We start from the raw sequence: 18,617 nt of genomic DNA on the forward strand, positions 1-18,617 counted from the left end.
TGTAAACTGTGGTCTCCGCAGGTTAGAGCACGTCATTTTCTATCACTTTTAACAATTTCTTGGGAAACCCGATCAAGGCTGGGGATTCTTTCTCGAGGAAGATCATGGTCATCATGGCTCTTGGCCAGGAATTGATCTGCATATCGAGATCGATTCTTGTTTGAATGAGCAACTCTAGGGAGAGGCGCAAAATCGATTGAATATAAGAATGACAGATCTGAAAGAGACCATTTTCCGTTGCCTGTGGCCAGAAGATCCCGCAAGGTTGGTCCAGGTAACGTAAACGTACCTGAATCTAGGAAAGACGAGGGCCACAACCTACTATCGAGGTCAGTAACTCAGTGGAGCCATTGCGAAGTCTATCCAAGTGCTCAAGTGCTTCTAAGGGCATGATCACCGAACGAGCCTTTATTTTCCGCAGATTCATGAAAAGTTGAATAACGACGGTCGACGGAGCAGAAGAAGAAGTTTAGCTTGACTAGTAGCAATCTCCACGCTAGTTTTCCTAGAGGGGATTCGGCGTCACTAATTACGATTAAGCGCAAGACGCGCTGCTTTTCCATGCCCATCTAGTCTAGCTGAAGTTTTATAAATTCAAAGGCCGCTTTAAACAGGGCCGCACTTGTAGAGCCAGCTGATAAGGGTCTAACCACGAGTGGGTAGTCACGAGTATTTCGTTATTAATTAGCTGTTCTTCGCCCTGGATGTAGGGCCAGCGGCGTCCTCCGAAGAGATAGAGGCCTCGTGCTGCAAAATGGGTGGAAGACCGGAGACTGCGCATAGTATTTGATCACACCACTTTCAGCTGTCGCAACGTCCGTGCAGAGAAGAATAACAAACAGCCTGGCCACAGGCTTAGCAGGCTAGATAGGCCCACTTAGTAACGAGATCGGGCGTCCAAACAATCACTAAGATATTTAACGTTTCCTTGTCCCCGATAGACGAACATTTAAAATACACTTGGCGAACCACACACCCAGCTCTCACAATTCTGCTAAGTGTTTGTTCCCCTCCAGTCCTCCATTCGCTCTTCCCCCTCGACAATCATCACAGCATTTCCAGCAACGATGCCGCTTCGACCAGTCGCGGGCGCGATGCTCCGTCCAGCTCGACTCCTGACCACGAAATCATCACAAGCACAAGCACAAGCTCGCCAGTACACATGCAGCGCTATCCGCGGGTATCCGACCGCGATCGCACGCGCCGAGCGCGCCGCCGATCTTAAGAAACATCCAGAATCCGCCCTCACGCAGCAGAAACTCGAGGATAAGAAGGGGAACAGGCACTGGTCCGAGGAGAATGCGACCTTGAGTGAAGCTGATGTGAGTTCTCTTTCTTGTCTGGTCTGGTCGCTTTCTGTAGATGAGGTGAAATGTTCTGGATGTGTGTGGCCCGGTAGATGTCGTGGAGGTACTAAGACTGCCGGAACGAAGGGTTGAGCTTGATACTTGATGACTAATAATGAATGATCTTTACTTACTTTCGAGGATCCAGGTCAGAGCCGATCACGAGGCTGAGGCTAAGAAGGCCGAGGATGGTGAGAAGAAAGATGGAAAGAGTACACAGTGAACCTAAGAAGGAAAATGGTTTTCAATTATGGTGTAAGTCGTTCGCAAGGCTAGGAATTTAATCCGAATCGACACATTTGGTTCAGGTTTGCTTCGAAGCGGAAAGTAGAACGATTTAAATAGGCAAAGAGTTCTGCCTATGCATGCCACTGCGACAATGTGTTGTGTTATTCTATGGGGCTAACACAGAGATAGTCATACCAGGCTGAACTTCTAGTGCTCCTTCGCGGCATAATTTCCAAAAGAAACAAATATATCGAGACAGGTAGACACGCTTTTGATCATCTCATGGATGGCTGCATGCACTCAACAACAACGCTAAACGGTGCAGTCGCTCGTAAAGGATCGCAGAACGCAGGAAAAGCAGGACATGGTTCCCTCGAACTCGCCAAAGACCATGGCTGGCAAAATGTATCGCTGTAAGTCTATCCTTCGGATGGGCCTTGATCTTCTCAGGATCACAAAAGTGAGACTCACTAGCAGTCATCATCAAACCCAGGATTCACCTGCGCCCAACCACTATTGTGCCGTTCCACTTCTAGATCCGTATTCAGTCTCAGGGCTCGAGCTGTCTCTGGGTCCTGTCGCCAGCACCTGCTGGTGTGGTCGTCTGCAACGGTGACAAGATTGCCGTTTGTAGTCCATGCAACAGCTGTGACTTCCTTCTTATGGCCATTTACGAGTGCAGTGCCATTTTCGTAGATGGGGAGATCCTCAGCTGCTTCCTGGGATAGTCGCAGCCATGAAGCAACGGGAGGCCGTCGAGTGCCGTTGTTCAAGTATCGCTCATTGGTGGGAAAGATGACAGCACATTCTTGGCCGCTGCCGACAGCAATCATTTCGGTATTGTTGTCCGTAGAGGAGGCTGGTCGAACAGCTAGTTTGTCATAGAACGAGGCTATGGTGAGAGACGAGTGACGGAACCCGTATAAAGGCCCAAGTCCTGGCTTCGGTGTTCGAGTAAATTTGGAAGACGAAATGGAATAGGTGGACAATTCAGGCGTACTACCCAATATCAGGTGTGGCGTTGAATATGCGTATACGGTATGATCACGGCAAGCAGCGTACAGTCTTGAGCCATCCGTACTCATGGCAATAGAAGTTACACCAAACTGCCGATGGTTCTGGTGGCTATCCGGTTCCAATGTCGCTGAGACTGGAGTGGGTCTCCCATCCTGGTCATGATAAACAACTCGCGCGTCCCATAGCTTGATGATAGCATCATTCTCAGAGGCTGTAGCGAGAAGATGTGGCCGGCTTGCACCAAGAAAAGCGCACGTAGTTACGGCGTAGTCGTGTCTGCTGGGCAGCGTCCCTGGATGTCGTCTCCCCTTTGGACGCTTTAATTTATCAGCCGACGTGTGCGCCTGCAATATCTCGTTCACTGGATCGACAAAGGTTACATCGCTCCATGAGCCCCAATGACGATGTTTGGGTCTGTAGCTGAGGCCTGGTCCATCGAGGACTGAAATTCGACGATCCCATATAAAGACATGGCCGTCTCTGGAACATGTCGCCAGTATTTGATTGCCAGATCCTGGTTGGAACTGTACCCTTTTCACAGAGCCCTGGTGCGTACGCAGAAAGTAGACTGATTTTCCCGCTCCGAGGTCATAGATGTGAGTAGACTGGTCTCCGGAAGCGGTAGCAATGAGCCTGTCATCGTCCGAGAGTTCCAGGTCCATGACGGCATTGCTGTGAGGACGCCAGGATTTTATGATCTCGGTGTAATTGTAATGAGGATGATTATCGTAGGTCATGTGAACACGCACATGGCCATCTTCATCTCCAACTGCAACAAGTGGACTCTGCTTGAAGCTTGCTACACAAAAAGGTAGTGATGAGAAGCGCTGCACGGAGTTGTGGTAGTAGCACGAATCTTCGGGGTTGCTGTAAAAATGTGCGGTCTCATGCTGCCATAGAGTGCTATCATCGGCCTCCATTGTGCGTGCTTTGACCCCTAGCTGTCTAGACAAATATCTGGCAGTAGTGCTGATCGATCGGTAGGGTGTTATTCTGGGGCGAGAGGTGGTTGGTAGGCGTGATTTCAATTCGTCTGCCTCATCAGCAGTGTCACATGCCTCCTCGGAGCCATCTCTCTTCTCGTGCCGCTCCACTTGGCCTTCGCCTTCGTCATCGTGTTCATGATGCTTTCTGATCGGCGAGGAAGGAAGTGAGGCGATGGAGGTGAAAGAAAGCTTCCGCTTCTTATTGGGCACCTCGCTCTGACCAGAGATTTCCAGATTCAGTCGAGAAGTCCCCCCCGCTCGAGTGTTCAGCCTCGCTGCAGATAGGTCTTGTAGTATTCTTCTGGACGCATTTGCGAGCCGCTGTGCATTGCGAGGCCTAGGTGTGAAGAACTTGTTGAAACGTTTCGGTGTGACTGATGGGTTCTTCTTCACGCGGTCGCTCCTTCTTGGGCTTCTTAGTGGACTGCTGTTTTCGTCGGATGCTAAGGCGAAGTTGACATGTTCCCGTCTCGTAGGTCGTTCTGGGGTGTGGTCCATAGTGGATTCCGGTGGAGAGGAAGCGGCAATTTTGGAACAGGCCAGTAGAAGATTCGAAGAGTGATGTTCAGTATGCCACTGTGGGAGGAGGAGTGAAAAGTGAGAACAGGATCAGGATCAGGATCAGAATCAGAATCAGAATCAGAAATAGTTGTGACGCCCAAGCTCAAGGCAGTCCAGGGAGGGTGGGCGTTCACTGGTGGCTTGGGTAGTAATGAATGCAAGCTCTTCGCTAGTTGAAGCGCGTTCCACACCACGCGTCAAGTGCTCCATGCTGGGAAGCCGACGCGTCTTCGGCATTAAGGCCGCCGAAGAGTTACCCCGCTACAGCCTTGCCTACGTAGGCAGCACTTATCAAACCTCCCAGACACATCTCGAGATAGTTAAGAATGCCTGAAAAGCAATAAAGCCACATCAAAACTACCCTTAGAATGTGCTAGTTACCATATCTCCTACAGATCAAGACCTGCGTTTGTAGTAAAATCCTGGTGTAAGGCTTTCGCTGTCATACAATTCTCCCACAAGAGCGCGCGGGAGCTATTCATCTTTTGATGAACGCAGGATAGGCTATCTGCGGTCGCTAGTCACAAGGCATCCGTAGAACTTCAACGGATCTTGTTGCTCAGCAGTAAGTCACATATCGTAGCTCAATGAAGGTTATCGCATAATAACAATACAATTTTCCAAGAATCGAAGCTCTAAACGACCTCAAGTCGGTACGATGCGGTCATTAGTCGTAAAATCTGGGTGTCCAGCCCATCTCTTATCACGCTGTGCTCATCTCCTCACAGCACCGCCGCATTTACATTCTCGGATTTGTCTTTTCAATTCCGCGTTTTCCTCAAGCAGTTTGTAATTCTCCTCTTCAACCTGCATCAATGCTGCCTTACACTGTTCAAGGGATGGCCCAGTCGGGACGTGAGCAGAACGAGAACGGGTGTGAAGATTTGAGTCCGGCCTACTTCCACCCATCACGGGATAATTCGGGCCAGGACTTGGCACAGAGCGGTTGCTAACAATTGAACCTGATGTTGGTGGTCTTTTGGAGCTCGAGCTGAAAGAAAGTCCTGAACTTGATGTCAGTGGCCTGTTCTCATCATTGCGTGAGCGTCCAAGGGTAACGCTGCCGCTTATACTGTTGGCTTGGTCGGGGTCCTGCTCTGATAAGATACCAGCTAAGCCAGGTCTAGAATTCTTCTGCCTTCGACTCAGGCTCCGACCCAGGCTAGGGAAGAATCGAGGTCTGTCTTTCTCACGCACGCTACCCGTCAGGGCTTGAGCCTGGCGGATGGTACCATTTGACCGCGTCAAACCAGAAAGAAGTTTTGTTGGAGAAAGACCCACCCGGCGTGCTTCATGCTCAATACGCAAAGAATCAAGAATGGTTGACGCCGCAGGCTCCATTTCACAGATCTCGGCGATGATTTTTCGAGCCTTTTCCAAAGTCCGTATAGCGACAGTGAAATTGCTCGGCACGTGGGGAAGTATGGTATCAATATAAAGACCATACCTGGAAATCCGCTGCGCTGGCTCCATAAGCAGAGACGGTGCTTGTTGAATAGAATAATTACCCTCTTTCAGATATTGGTCTAGGTTGGAGGAAATTTGAGAATGAAGGTCGAGGTATTCTCTGTAGGGTATGGGGAATTTAGGGAAGTGGTTCAGAAGAACTTTTGCGAAGGTATAGACACCCATCGGGTCCTTCGCGTTTTGATAGAGTGCTGGATTATCTTGACCCTCATCAAGAAAACGCAAGGCAGCTTCTTCAGAATTCTGCAAAGCCGATTCGATGTCGTCTAGAAAAGCAAGATTCAGATCTTTGATCTGATCTAGCAGCGAGGGGAAATGAATCATTGCATTGACGGCCTTTTGATTGCGAGAGGTTGAGAATTTCGTGCTTAGAGATTTTGGGGTTCTACCCTGGTGGGTAACTAGGTCAATTAATTCCTGCAGTCTGATGATGTATCTATCTTCTGTGTCCACGAACTCGCACATTTTGAAACGCATCGATTCTAGCTGTTCTAGGGACTGCTTGGGTGCCGCAGCGGAGCTGATCTTTCGATTCGCTGGTGTCGACATGGAGGGTGTTCTCCTAGACTGGCCACTTGGAGTTCGACGGGAAGGAGTTTGGGAGTATGGAGTCCTACTAGAATGATTGTTTGCGTCTGGTGGGAGGAAAGAGGGTCTTGTCTTGCGAATTGAAGCCAATGGCTTGATCGGTGTGACAGGACTGGGTGGACGTTCCTTGGAGAATGGGCGAAGGGCGTCAAGAACCTCTTCAATGTTGATGACCTTGCTCATACGACAAGTGACTTGTGCGGCGTGTGCTTGGCCCCATTTCAGGGTGAGTCCATGATGTTGATTCTCGTCTGCAAGAGCATTCTTGACTTCGGTAGGTATCTCGGAGAAGTATCTGAACAAGGCAAAAGCGATACCTCGAGAGACATCATCGCGCTGTTTATCCTCGGGTAATTTGTGGACTGCAGAATAGTAGCTGCTGTTAGGAGCAACCGAAAATGCTCCAAAGCTCTTGAAGCCTGCAGCACTGAGGATCGTGGTCCGGATTCGAGAGGTCGAGGCCAGTGAGCCAACGGACTGAACTGGAGAGTAAAAGACCAGGATACGTGGTAGGTAGGGAGGGTCTTCGGCATAGTATATTGAGGGCACATCTGCAGGGTGCAGCACGGCCGATAATGCAGCCAGGTTGCCCGACTTAGACATGATGATTGACTGCACAGTGCTTCAAAGGAGGGTAAAGGATGTGATCTCGTGAGATTGAGAGGCAATGCTGATGAGCATCGTCAATGGCAAGAGCTGCTGTGGAATGAATACAGAAGCCGATCGAGGATATACACGAAAAGATACGCGTGGAAACGCGATCCTGGGGTTTGCAAGGTGGTTGACTTGAGGGGTTGTACGACATATATTGCAATACGTGGTTGGATTTTTGGGTTTGGTTACTCGGTAAACACACTGCTGAAAATGGTGAGGTGAGAATCTCGGCAATGCTGATAATCCGCTCCGGGAATGCTTGGCTTCGCCGAAACAAACACTTTCAGTGTGCCCTCCTCCTTACGAGTACTACTACGGTAGAACGCCGCCCTTTGCGACGCACCCAGTGCTCCGTGATGTGAGAGATCTCCATTGCCCAACGAATAGTCGTAAGCGCCTGGGGGGGATGCAATCTGACTGTAACTGGACTGCATCTCATGCGGGGCAGTGAGTGGCAGAGATCTCGCTACTGTTGAAAATCACGTGTCTGTTGCCAGTAAGGTCACGTGGAGATTTTAACAGCATATCCGAAACGAGTGACTACCTTCAGACAGGTACTTCTCATCCTCATACCAAGTTGGCTTATGTACTGTACGTGCCCCGGAGAACAGAGTTTAAAACAAGGCTGCTCTCGGCTAGATGTGTGGCGCCGAGAATATCAGTACGCGCTGACCACTCACCATGCGGAATAAATCTTGCTGTTTGTGAAATATTCATAAGTCATAGTGCCTAACTCCACAACTCGGAATTGCGAGCATGACAAAAGCCCATAAGCCATGGGCTCCAAGTCCTATCAAGTCTGCCGAATATCTGCGTGGCGACGTCAAGACTTGCACTTCGCTTCGTCGTGTCATCCCCTCCTAGCTCGGTTAAGTAATTTTGGATTTGTTCCGTGCACGAGCTCGCGGACTACTTTCCCGTAGAACTTGAACCTTGCTGAGACCAGCGAATAGCTGATCCCGCTCGTGCTATCCATCACCATTTCTAATAGTGTAAGAGGTAGGGTGGTGGTGGCCTTCTCGTATTACTTCACGGTGGGGCCACCCTGAACGATTTGTCGTCATCATATGTAGTAAGCAGCTTCAACCCCCACCAGTTGGACCTCTTCTGTCGGGCTACGGGGTCCGAGTAGATCTCAACCCTCGAAAGTCCACCAAACCTCGGAGGGTAGCTTTGTGTTTGTGCGATCCGCAAACTAAACCACCTACTCTGCCCGCGTACTCTCCGGTTCCTGACGCGCGCCGTGTGCTTTCTAAGCCGGTAAACTTTTACCTCCGCTCGTAGCGATCCGGCTGCTCTGTCTGTGCCCTCACATGTTGACAGATCTTGCATTATGGTGGCTTTATTGCCCCTACGCAGGCTCTACGTCAATTCCGGGCGAGCTCCGCCTACCGTCAGGTATTGATTTCTCCACAGCCAAGATCAGGAACGCCTCTGAGCGGCAGGCATCTCGACAATGCAGAAAACGGGTTCTAGAAACGAATCTTATTGATTCACTGCCCAAGGATGTCTCTCTTAGGTCCCTCCTCTAGCCGAAAATGACCGCAAGACTTACCTCACTCCTTCAAGCGGCAGTTTATGCATTCTCGTCATTGGAATATGAAGTTTGCCTACTGTGGTGCATGGTCCACTGGTCCAGTATTTCTTCCTTGCAAAAGTGGACCTTAAACCTCTAACTCCCCGGACATCGTTGCCTTGTTCTCATCGGACAACATCATCAGGTGTATCATATATATATTGACGTCCTTGCTCTACGCTTTGTCGCTCCAATTGCGCTGAATCGAATTCTCATCCAAGTGTGCTTTCAGAATGGCGATCCATTATTCGCGTGGGGTGCGTTTCCACGATATTCGTGGCGACAAGTCAAGCCTGTCTCTCCTGGCGATGCTCAAAGAGTCTTTGAATCCTACTGACAAGTCTCCACGTACCTTTCCGACATTGTTGCTATATGATGGTATAGAGACTCTTGCTGTCGAGGATGATTGCTAAACAGTAACCAGAAAAGGGTCTCAAACTCTTCGAGGACATCACATACCTTGACGAATATTATCTCACAAATGCCGAAATTCAGGCTCTTGAAGCACATGCAGATGAGATTGTCGAACGTATTCCTCGTGGTACTCGATTGGTGGAACTTGGGAGCGGGTAGGTTAAATGAAGACCGAGCAGTTTGTTTCCAATGAGTCGAGATTCCAATGCTGATGAAATTTGCAGCAACCTTCGAAAGGTCAACATAATGTTGAGGGCATTCGAAGCGGCAAAAAAGGAAGTCGATTACTACGCTCTTGACCTCTCCCTTCCCGAACTTGAGCGGACATTCGCTGAGTTGGACACTGATGATTATCACTACGTCTCCTTCAATGCGCTACATGGAACATACGATGATGCACTCCAGTGGCTGACTGCATCCAATGGCAAGGGTCAAACAACCTGCCTTCTGACCATGGGATCCTCACTGGGGAATTTTGAACGAGACAGCGCGTCAAAATTTCTTGCCGGTTTCAAAAAAGTTTTGCATCCGTCGGATTTGATCCTTGTGGGACTAGATTCATGCCAGCAGCCCCAACGCGTGTATCACGCTTACAATGACTCTCAAGCCGTCACTGAGAAGTTTTACCGTAACGGCCTGACTCATGCCAACTCTCTTCTTGGCTATGAAGCATTCAAGCGGGACGAGTGGCGGCCGGAGGGACGCTATGACCAGAAATTGGCTCGACATCACGCTTCATATGTCGCTTTGACTGATGTCGTCAACAAGGACTTTTCGTTCAAGAAGGGTGAAAGCGTCCCCTTCGAAGATGCCTTTAAATATAGCTCCACCCAGTGCGAAGAATTGTGGCGTGCAAGCGGGCTCGTACCTCAGGCAGCTTATGGCAACAAGGAGGGAGACTATTGTGAGTTAACCCCATTAGCTGAACGGAGAATTGGTCAAATCGTTAATACCATGTTCAGTCATTCATCTGCTCTGTCCAGCTGTCGTTGAGTTCCCCCTTGACCCCAAAGAATATGCGTCTGGTCCAGTTCCGGCTTTGAGCGACTGGCAACAGTTATGGTCGGCGTGGGACATTGTCACGAAGTCGATGATTCCAACAGATGAACTACTGAAAAAACCCATTAAACTGCGAAACGACCTGATTTTCTACCTGGGCCATATCCCAACTTTTGCAGGTAACAAACCTCGTCCAGGAAAGTCATCCCGACAATGCTGATTCTGCGGCAGATATTCATTTCACCAAGGCCACAGATGGGAAACCTACCCATCCGGCTTCTTTCTGGTCGATATTTGAGCGTGGGATTGACCCTGGTTAGTCGAATATATCCCTTTTGTGACCGCATAGCTCACAATCCATGAAGATGTGGATGATCCTACATTGTGCCATGATCATAGCGAGATCCCAGACACTTGGCCACCACTTCCAGACATTTTGAGCTACGCGGCCCGTGTGCGATCACGAATCACCGAAAGTCTCGTTTCTGGTCGTGCAATCGAGGATCGGAGGCTGGGCCGTGGCCTGTGGCTGGCTTATGAACACGAGGCAATGCATCTCGAAACATTCCTCTACATGTTAATCCAGAGTGAACGTATCCTGCCACCCCCCGGCACAGGTCGACCGGATTTCAAGGCTTTGGCCGATCAGGCACGCGGTCGCCGAGTTGCGAATAAATGGCATCAGATTCCCGCGCAGAACATTAAATTGGGCTTAGACGATGCAGAGAATTATGATGGTCCCGACAGGTTCTTTGGTTGGGATAATGAGAAACCTTCTCGCACAGTCTCCGTGAAAGCCTTTGAGGCTCAAAGCCGACCCATCAGCAATGGTGAGTATGCTCATTTCTTAGAGGCGACTCACAAGAATACGGTGCCTGCGTCATGGATTTCCGGATATCAGTCCACACTGTATACAAATGGCGTCAATGGGTCGAGCAGCGCCACGAATGGCTCACTCGCCGTGGCATCTGCCAGCTACCTTGAAGACAAAGCCATCCGGACTGTCTATGGGCCCATTCCATTGAAGTACACCCTCGACTGGCCAGTGATGGCCTCATACGATGAATTAGCTGCGTATGCGAGATGGTCCAATGGCCGCATTCCTACTCTGGAGGAGGCTCGCAGCATCTACAGCTATGTCGATTCCACAAAGGGAGCCCTGGAACAAAACCCCAGTAAATTGATCTCAGCTGTGAACGGGTATGTAGCCTGACTTCGCGACAGATCCCTTTCTTGAGGAAGAGAACTAACATTGCGTACAGACACCTCTCTAACAATGGCGTCGAGGAGACACCACCACCTAACCCTTTGTCTCCAGCCACTGCCGTCAACGGCAGGGCATCGACACTTAACCCGAACGACCTGTTCGTTCCCCTCCACTCCCACGCCGTTGCCTTCACAACATGGCATCCCGAGCCCGTCACAGGCAGCACTCGCCTCCGCGGCCAAAGCGACGCCGGCGGCCTGTGGGAGTGGACCAGCACCCCGCTGGCCGCACATGAAGGCTTCAAAGCTATGGACCTGTATCCAGGTTACACGGCAGACTTTTTCGACGGCAAACATAATGTTTGTCTGGGTGGGTCTTGGGCCACGGCTCCCAGGATCTCTGGCAGAAAGTCCTTCGTCAATTGGTATCAGCGGAACTACCCGTATGTGTGGTGCACGGCAAGGCTGGTCAGAGATGCCCAAGCCTGATTCTCTGAAACGGATCACTGCCTAGCTTACCTGGCCTTGCTTGGTCTAGGATCGATCGACCAGGGATGCTCTGAAGGTTGAATATGCAACAGGCCGTCGATGTCCGGCGATATAATGCGGAGTTGACTGCGGTCTTGGGGGGCGGGGGGGGGGAGACCCTTTTGATGGACTTTTCTTTGTTGTCTTGTGCACTCGTGGTACTGCATTTTCCGAGTTCTCCTACCCGTTGATTCCCCCAATACATGGCTAGTGGACGTTGTATGTGTCTTGAGCCCACCAACAAGACATGGAAGCAAGCGAACAGACTCATCCGGCTGGGCTGGACGGCCGATTGGGAACCCGACTGAAGGATGAATTCAAAAGTTGATCTCCACTCCCTATCTGAGATTTGAATGCAGAACAGAACGGAACACTCATTTACTTTGGTATCTGCTACCTTGAATACAAAGCCATGATGGTGAAACTCTTCTGGACCGGTGCAGCTCGTCTCCTCACTCATGCATGTTAACAAAGACCCAAATCTCTCCTGTTCCATCGAACCTGCCCTTCTCATTGATTGGTCTGATGCTGATAGTATGTCTTGAAGTTCGAACTTGGTCTTCGCCACTGAACTTCGCTCTCGGGATGCCACATTCGACCGACGATTTCTTGCAATTCTGCTGCCGTCGGAGCCGTTGCGGCCTTGACTCTTCCATACTGCTCCACCTACATGTCTGGTAGCTGATGTTCCTGCCTTGATTAGTTGGGATACATGGCTCTGGCAAAGGTTTCTTTGTATGTTGGTCTCTCCTTGTGTGGTGGCAAGGCCCGTTATCTTTTCACATCCTGCTCCTCCCCAGAATATTATGATTCGAAGGTCTGGTGTAGTTCTCTCGGTTCACTTCGTTCATCACCAGTAGATATCAGGTGCCCGCCATCTCAAAACGCGTGCAGTCACGTTGATCTTCGTCACGTTATCGACTTCCAATGCGGCCAGACCGTGAATATCATCTCTTCACCACTCTCACCCAAGTAACCACGAGGCGTGCTACCTTCACCACAAAGCCAGTCTGGTAAATATCCAGGACCTTCTCCTGTCCGATACGCTGGCATACCTTGTCATTGAACGTTTCCTAGATCATCTCCCAGTCCTCAGCTGACAACGACTTCCCTCCGCTTTTGAGCTTCGACACGTGCCTGCAGATTCGTTTTGAGAAGATTCGCTCACTCACAAGGAAAAGCCGAAGCATGGATCCAGCAGCTCCCAACGCGCCTTTCAAATGGGAAGCCGCGTCAGGATTAGGTAAAGTCAACATCCGAACATCCCAACGCAGTCCATTTCTCCTTGCCTCTTCATATTTCGATATCTTCTTGTTGAGACACGTTGCTGATCTCCACTTCCTTACCCCCAGAGCACGGTTGCTTCGACTGCGCCACGAAGATGAACAGCCCCAAAGCACTACAAACTTGCTACGGCATCCATTCAATTCCCTGCTATCGTTATCACCAGACCATGCATGCCATTGGCACAAGTCACAATTGTTTTTCTTGCGTTCAAGCAGATGAGCTCCATCAGAACAGACATCGCCAGGTAAGTGCATTCATTCCATTACCCATGCCTCCCAGAAAAACCGGTTACTGATGAGGGGATTGGCTACAAAATCACAGATTGCTGAGCTGGTTGCCGAATACAAGGCGGCCGGTCAGAGTGAACAAGGCCATTCACCGCCGAATCTCAGGGCCAGTCTCGGAGAATTAGCGATCAATGTCCATCGACTACCACCTCAGCCTTCACGTCATCGATATGCTCCAGACGAGGCCGGTGATATGGACGCCGATGCCGATGCCGATGATGAGAATGATGGCAATGAGACCACCACCGACACCATGACCAGCGACTCTATGGTTCCTCCTTGCAAAGCCACCAAGGCCGAGAAGCGAGTACTCAAGAGAGCAGCCAAAGCAGCCAAGTCACAGAACAAGGCGGCGAAGAATCAGGCCAAACACACCATTAGCGTCAAGTCTGAGGATGTTGAGTTGGTTAACACTGTCCTTCATGGCAAAGTCACTCCGACCACTGAGCACCCGTTGGCCCAAAACAAGACTATCGAAGAGGTGATCAACAGAAACATGGGCTTCATGTCGAGCATTGACGAGCACAAGAAGCAGCTTATGGCCAGCATTGCGCTGCGTCGGAAGAATGATCGCGAAAGGCGCAATGCAACGCTAGTAGTCGCGGAGAACAAGAAGAGAAGATTCAGTGCGCTCAGCCACAGCAGTTACAATGATGAAGACGACGAAGACGACGAGACCGAGACGCTGTTAACTGCAGTGTTGACCAAGCTTGGCATTGATCGAGAGCATGTCAAGTCTGGCAGTGGCAGTGCCAAGAAAAATGTTGGCAAGAATCCTTCGATGAGTGGTACCCCTGGTGCGCCCTACAACAATTCAAGGTCAGTCCGTCGTCGTGACATCGTTGGTAATCTGAGGACCTTGGTGAAGGACGACCTGGAGAAGTTTGAGAACGATCACCGCGAGACATGCATCAGAGCAGGAGGGTTCTGGAGGTATGTCAAAAAGCCAGTGTTTGAAAGAATGACCAAGGTTGTTGGGGAGGTGGATTGGAAAACGGGTGCAAAATTGAAGGAACGTGAGTGATATGATGGCTCATCAGACATTGCTATTGGAAGTGGATGTCAGGACTCGGGATGAATTGGTTTCAAGATCTTTTATCTTCTTGATTGAGTATATTCGTGTCATGATCTCGTTCAATTGGGATTGGGCATCATGCACCTTTTCATGATTGATACCAGTTTACTTGGGTATCTTTGCTCCATGATTGGTGTTGTTGGTTGTACACCGGATAGTTCTTCTCGTTTAGTGGAATTCAGACTGGCTGTTGGTGCCATGGTCTTTTTGAACCTCTCTGATTGTCCTTTTGACTGGTTTGAAGCTGGAGTGAACGTTCTCCCTATATCGTCAGGATCTTTCAGGAAGAGTGGAAGGCATCCGTGGGACCTTCGATTCATGTAGTTTCATGTCAGCATCTTCATCCATGGAGCGTTGCTTGAAGCTGAATCTCAACTCCTTCTCCTCCAAAACCCCATTCTTCACGGAAGGGGGTGGTGAGTGTCCAGGACGGCGAGATCGAGCCTCGGCCATTATAGTGGCACCTCGAACTAGGGGCCGTGCCTGGTCAGTCCGATATGTAGACGTCCTGTCATACCGTACAGCATGTTCCATTTAGTATAATTATTTTCATCCATCTCCCCTCGCATCAGCTCTTCCCTTGCTCATCCCCAACAGCACTGGACGGTATTGACGGAGCAGGAGCTGGAGCTGCAGATTGTGAAGGCTCATCTATCATCTTACTGCTCTCTTTCTCCTCAAACCCCAAAACTTTCCTAAGAAAGCCCATCGGCTTCGGCACGGGACACTCCCTGGATTCGCGGTCCATAGCCTCCGCCTCTTGCTGCAGCTCGGCGAAGAGTGCGGCTTCCTCGGACATGGCTTTTCGCTGGGACAAGCCTTTCCTCTCCCTTACGTTGCCATCTGATCTGTCATAGCGCGTTGAGTTTGGTGGTTGTTGTGCGCGCTCAGCATCCGCGTAGCTTCTTCGTGGCTGTGGACATGGGAAGAGATGTGGGATGCCGACGACTACGAATGAGGCGAGAAGAGTCCCGGCGAATAGCGTCGAGGTCGCTGTTGAGCGTGGGTGCAGGTGCGGTGGCATGTTTGAGGTAGTGGGAAGGGAGGAAGCGTGGGAGGGAGGGTGGTGTTAGAGTGAAAGTGTATGCTGGAGCTCTAGTAGACTGGACTTTCACGTTGACGTTGGCGAAAGTATGCGAGATGCATAAATCGGTGGACAGATGTTTGGAGCTCTCCATCGATTCCTGGCCAATCAACAGTGGCATGATCTAATCTAATCTCATCTCATGTCTTCGCCTGCAATTCCCATTTTCCGTCATCCGCATCCACTTATGTATGTAGCAGTGTCTGTACTCCCTACAAGTTGCCAGTGCTTTTGAGATCACAGATACAGTCAACGGACACCCTAGCAACAATACAGCCCGTACTACATGGTAACCAGACACAGTGTCAGTCAATCAAGACTCCTTGCGATAATCTCCCGAGCCAGATTCAACCCCATCCCTCTGAATCGCCACACGTGCGCATTGTCGTCCACCTGCACCACCACCACCAACCACTACCTGCGTGGCCCAGCTTCCCTACAATCCCTAGGCCTCTAAACATACCCTCTACTATGCGATGAGCGACCTAGACAAGTAGGCCAGCCCCAAGATTCCCTTTCGGCAATTCGTCTACTGACCCGCTCCCTAGAGCAATAGCGCAACTACGCGCCTGTCGACCGATTCCCGAACCCCAAGTGCGCGAACTATGCTACAAGGCACGTGAACTCTTGATAGAGGAAGGCAATGTCGTCACGGTCGATGCCCCCGTCACCGTCTGCGGCGATATCCACGGCCAATTCCACGACCTAATGGAGCTATTTCGCGTCGGCGGCGACGTGCCGGACACAAACTACCTCTTCATGGGAGATTTTGTGGACCGTGGCTTTTACTCGCTAGAGTCGTTCCTCTTATTGCTGTGTTTGAAGGTCAGATATCCAGATCGGATCACCCTGATCAGAGGAAACCATGAGTCCAGACAGATCACCACCGTCTACGGGTTTTATGACGAGTGTATTCGCAAATATGGCAGTGCCAATGTCTGGCGTTATTGCTGTGAGGTCTTTGATTACCTTGCGCTTGGTGCTCTGATTCTCGGCGCGACCACTGAGGTGCCTCAGACGACCTCGTCATCTTCTCAGTTCAATGAATCCCTCAATACCCAATCTACTATGCCCCCGGACGACGACGAAGTGGAGTCTGAGGTTCTGAACGCAAACGGCGACATCATCTCCAAGACCCTGCGTCGGCAGTTTACCGGGCTGAGCCTCAATTCTCAGCAATCTTTCATGTCCAGTAACCAGTCTCGTATATCCCCTGCTCCCGATGTCGACCTCCCCAGTCCCCTAGATCAACATGCTCCATCGAGTCTTCCCTCCCAACCATCTCCGCCTTCAGGATCCCTTTTCACTCCTCCTCCTACCACTACCGGTGCTGTGCTCTGTGTCCACGGCGGCCTATCCCCTTTAATCGAAACCGTCGACAAGATCCGCCTCATCGACCGGAAACAAGAAGTCCCCCACGAAGGCGCCATGTGTGATCTGCTATGGTCCGACCCCGACGAGATCGAAGGCTGGGGTCTCTCCCCACGAGGCGCCGGCTTCCTTTTTGGCGCCGATATCGTCCGACATTTCAACCACAACAACGACTTATCCCTCATTGCCCGTGCCCACCAGCTTGTGATGGAAGGCTACAAAGAGATGTTCGATAAGACCATTGTAACCGTGTGGTCGGCCCCCAACTACTGCTACAGATGTGGCAATGTTGCTGCTATTCTGGAGCTCGCCGAGGATGGCAGCAATGGTGGGTGTGCCGTTAGGGCCAACGGTGACCAAGGGCGGAGAGAACCCGTTGGCGGAGACGGTGCCGGTGGAGGCAATGGCGTGCTATGGAACCTTGCCACTCCTGGTCGTCGTTATCGTGTTTTTGAAGCTGCTCCCCAGGGTACCCGCGGTATGCCCGCGAAGAAACCTGTCGGCGAGTATTTCTTGTAACAACAAGGCCATACGTTTTATTCTTCTGCCTTTTCTTGGGGTTTCCCATTCTTGGTTGCAGAGAAACAAGTAGGATTGGTCTCTAAAGTTGCGTTCCTTTAGAACCCTAAGATTTCGGTTGGTATATCTGGCAATGCTGAGACCGAGCCTCGTCTCTGTCTGGGTGAAATGCCGGAGCTGGGATAGACATGAGCCAGATCCTTGCATGGAACTCCACTCTAGCCACTACCGCTGGGCTGCTTATCTCTATGCATCTCCACCTCACGCGGTTACCCAGTATAGAGGCACAAGGCTGCCCACTTTTTCGAAGGAAGCTTCCTGGGTTGTGAGAGGCTAAAGCGAGATTCTGTGTCTCCATATGCATGGTCAAGATCTCCTCCATCGCGCGAACCGACCACAGCAGGACAACAGCAGCTCGAGACTCAGCATCCGTCGGCTGATCTTTCAGTTGAAAGGGGTGGACTCTACAAACAGCCCGACAACGTGCGACAACATATCTTACTTCCATAAGATGCCGTCTAATACCGCTGTCGAGGAGTCCCTGCGCTTCGTTCTCTCCATCTTAAAACCAACCGGTTTTACCATCCATAGCCCACATTCGCCCACCACGTACAAGAACACAGACGCTACGCAGGAGATCCAATAACACTCCGACCGTTTTCAAACTCGATCTCAAACCGCTACGCAAGCCAAGGCAAGAGTTCTCCTCCAGCGATATACCCGTACCACGGTGCCAGGCTCCTTTGCATGGCAGAACAGGCAAGCAGGACGGATTCGAGCAGAGCCGAGGCGCCTGGAGAGTGGAGTGCCATGCATTCTCTTCTTCTCGCACTCCAAAGATGTATAGGGGTGGGAGGAAGAGCAAAAAGCAGCAAGGGCGTCCGTCCTCCACCATGCTTTGCGCCTATAGCTTGCTTTTCGTGGATGTGGAAATGCCCTTGGCTGTCTTGGTGATACGTTACGGACAGGACAGGGCAGGACAGGGCAAGCATGAAACTGCTTCGGTATGCATGATATCGGAGCCCGTCAGAGTCTAAATCTTAGAGACTAGGGGGCGTTCTATGGAATGGATTCCGTACTCGTCCTGAAGATACTAGAGCACTAGTAGTGCCGATCAGGAAAAGATAGATAGATGTGCTAAAGTGGCGCTTGTTCACACTTTCTTTCTTCCTTTCTTCCTTTCTTCCTTTCCTTATCCATACAGATTGCCAGCCTACTTACGTACCAAAGTACCTAGGTACCTAAATGCTATCCTATCCTGTCCTGTCCTGTCCTGTATTATAGGACCCCCTACCTGCAGCGTAATCCCATCGCTGTGAAATGATGTCATATGCCATCATCAGCCTCACGTCCCAAGTTCTGCCGCGCCGTAAGCGCACCAACAATGCGTTTGCTCACGGCAGTGCGAGTATATCCCGAGCCGT

At 50.7% G+C, this 18,617-nt stretch overlaps 7 protein-coding genes across 7 annotated transcripts; 4 read left to right on the forward strand and 3 right to left on the reverse strand.

The window, feature by feature from the left end:
* Positions 1 to 1,073: 1,073 nt before the first annotated feature.
* A1O9_08506 (uncharacterized protein) lies at positions 1,074 to 1,325 on the forward strand (the record flags this gene model as incomplete). Its single annotated transcript, XM_013402891.1, has 1 exon — positions 1,074 to 1,325. A coding segment is annotated over one exon (252 nt), but the record flags the coding sequence as incomplete, so codon positions are not given.
* Positions 1,326 to 2,044: 719 nt separating this feature from the next.
* Positions 2,045 to 4,075, reverse strand: A1O9_08507 (uncharacterized protein; the record flags this gene model as incomplete). The annotated part of the gene is made up of 1 exon (XM_013402892.1): positions 2,045 to 4,075. One exon carries the CDS (start codon positions 4,073 to 4,075, stop codon positions 2,045 to 2,047), a length of 2,031 nt encoding a protein of 676 aa, XP_013258346.1.
* A 777-nt stretch (positions 4,076 to 4,852) lies between these two features.
* On the reverse strand, positions 4,853 to 6,796 carry A1O9_08508 (uncharacterized protein; the record flags this gene model as incomplete). Its single annotated transcript, XM_013402893.1, has 1 exon — positions 4,853 to 6,796. One exon carries the CDS (start codon positions 6,794 to 6,796, stop codon positions 4,853 to 4,855), a length of 1,944 nt encoding a protein of 647 aa, XP_013258347.1.
* A 1,860-nt stretch (positions 6,797 to 8,656) lies between these two features.
* On the forward strand, positions 8,657 to 11,531 carry A1O9_08509 (uncharacterized protein; the record flags this gene model as incomplete). The annotated part of the gene is made up of 7 exons (XM_013402894.1): positions 8,657 to 8,801; positions 8,848 to 8,992; positions 9,062 to 9,741; positions 9,800 to 10,015; positions 10,068 to 10,151; positions 10,202 to 11,036; positions 11,099 to 11,531. The coding sequence occupies 7 exons, from the start codon at positions 8,657 to 8,659 to the stop codon at positions 11,529 to 11,531; spliced, it is 2,538 nt and encodes an 845-aa protein (XP_013258348.1).
* A 1,492-nt stretch (positions 11,532 to 13,023) lies between these two features.
* On the forward strand, positions 13,024 to 14,156 carry A1O9_08510 (uncharacterized protein; the record flags this gene model as incomplete). The annotated part of the gene is made up of 2 exons (XM_013402895.1): positions 13,024 to 13,101; positions 13,179 to 14,156. Coding segments are annotated over 2 exons (1,056 nt in total), but the record flags the coding sequence as incomplete, so codon positions are not given.
* A 631-nt stretch (positions 14,157 to 14,787) lies between these two features.
* Positions 14,788 to 15,243, reverse strand: A1O9_08511 (uncharacterized protein; the record flags this gene model as incomplete). Its single annotated transcript, XM_013402896.1, has 1 exon — positions 14,788 to 15,243. One exon carries the CDS (start codon positions 15,241 to 15,243, stop codon positions 14,788 to 14,790), a length of 456 nt encoding a protein of 151 aa, XP_013258350.1.
* A 536-nt stretch (positions 15,244 to 15,779) lies between these two features.
* A1O9_08512 (protein phosphatase) lies at positions 15,780 to 17,193 on the forward strand (the record flags this gene model as incomplete). The annotated part of the gene is made up of 2 exons (XM_013402897.1): positions 15,780 to 15,796; positions 15,852 to 17,193. 2 exons carry the CDS (start codon positions 15,780 to 15,782, stop codon positions 17,191 to 17,193), a joined length of 1,359 nt encoding a protein of 452 aa, XP_013258351.1.
* Between the last annotated feature and the right edge of the window lie 1,424 nt (positions 17,194 to 18,617).

Source organism: Exophiala aquamarina (genome assembly GCF_000709125.1).
Source record: "Exophiala aquamarina CBS 119918 chromosome Unknown aczIA-supercont1.7, whole genome shotgun sequence".
NCBI lineage: Eukaryota > Fungi > Ascomycota > Eurotiomycetes > Chaetothyriales > Herpotrichiellaceae > Exophiala > Exophiala aquamarina.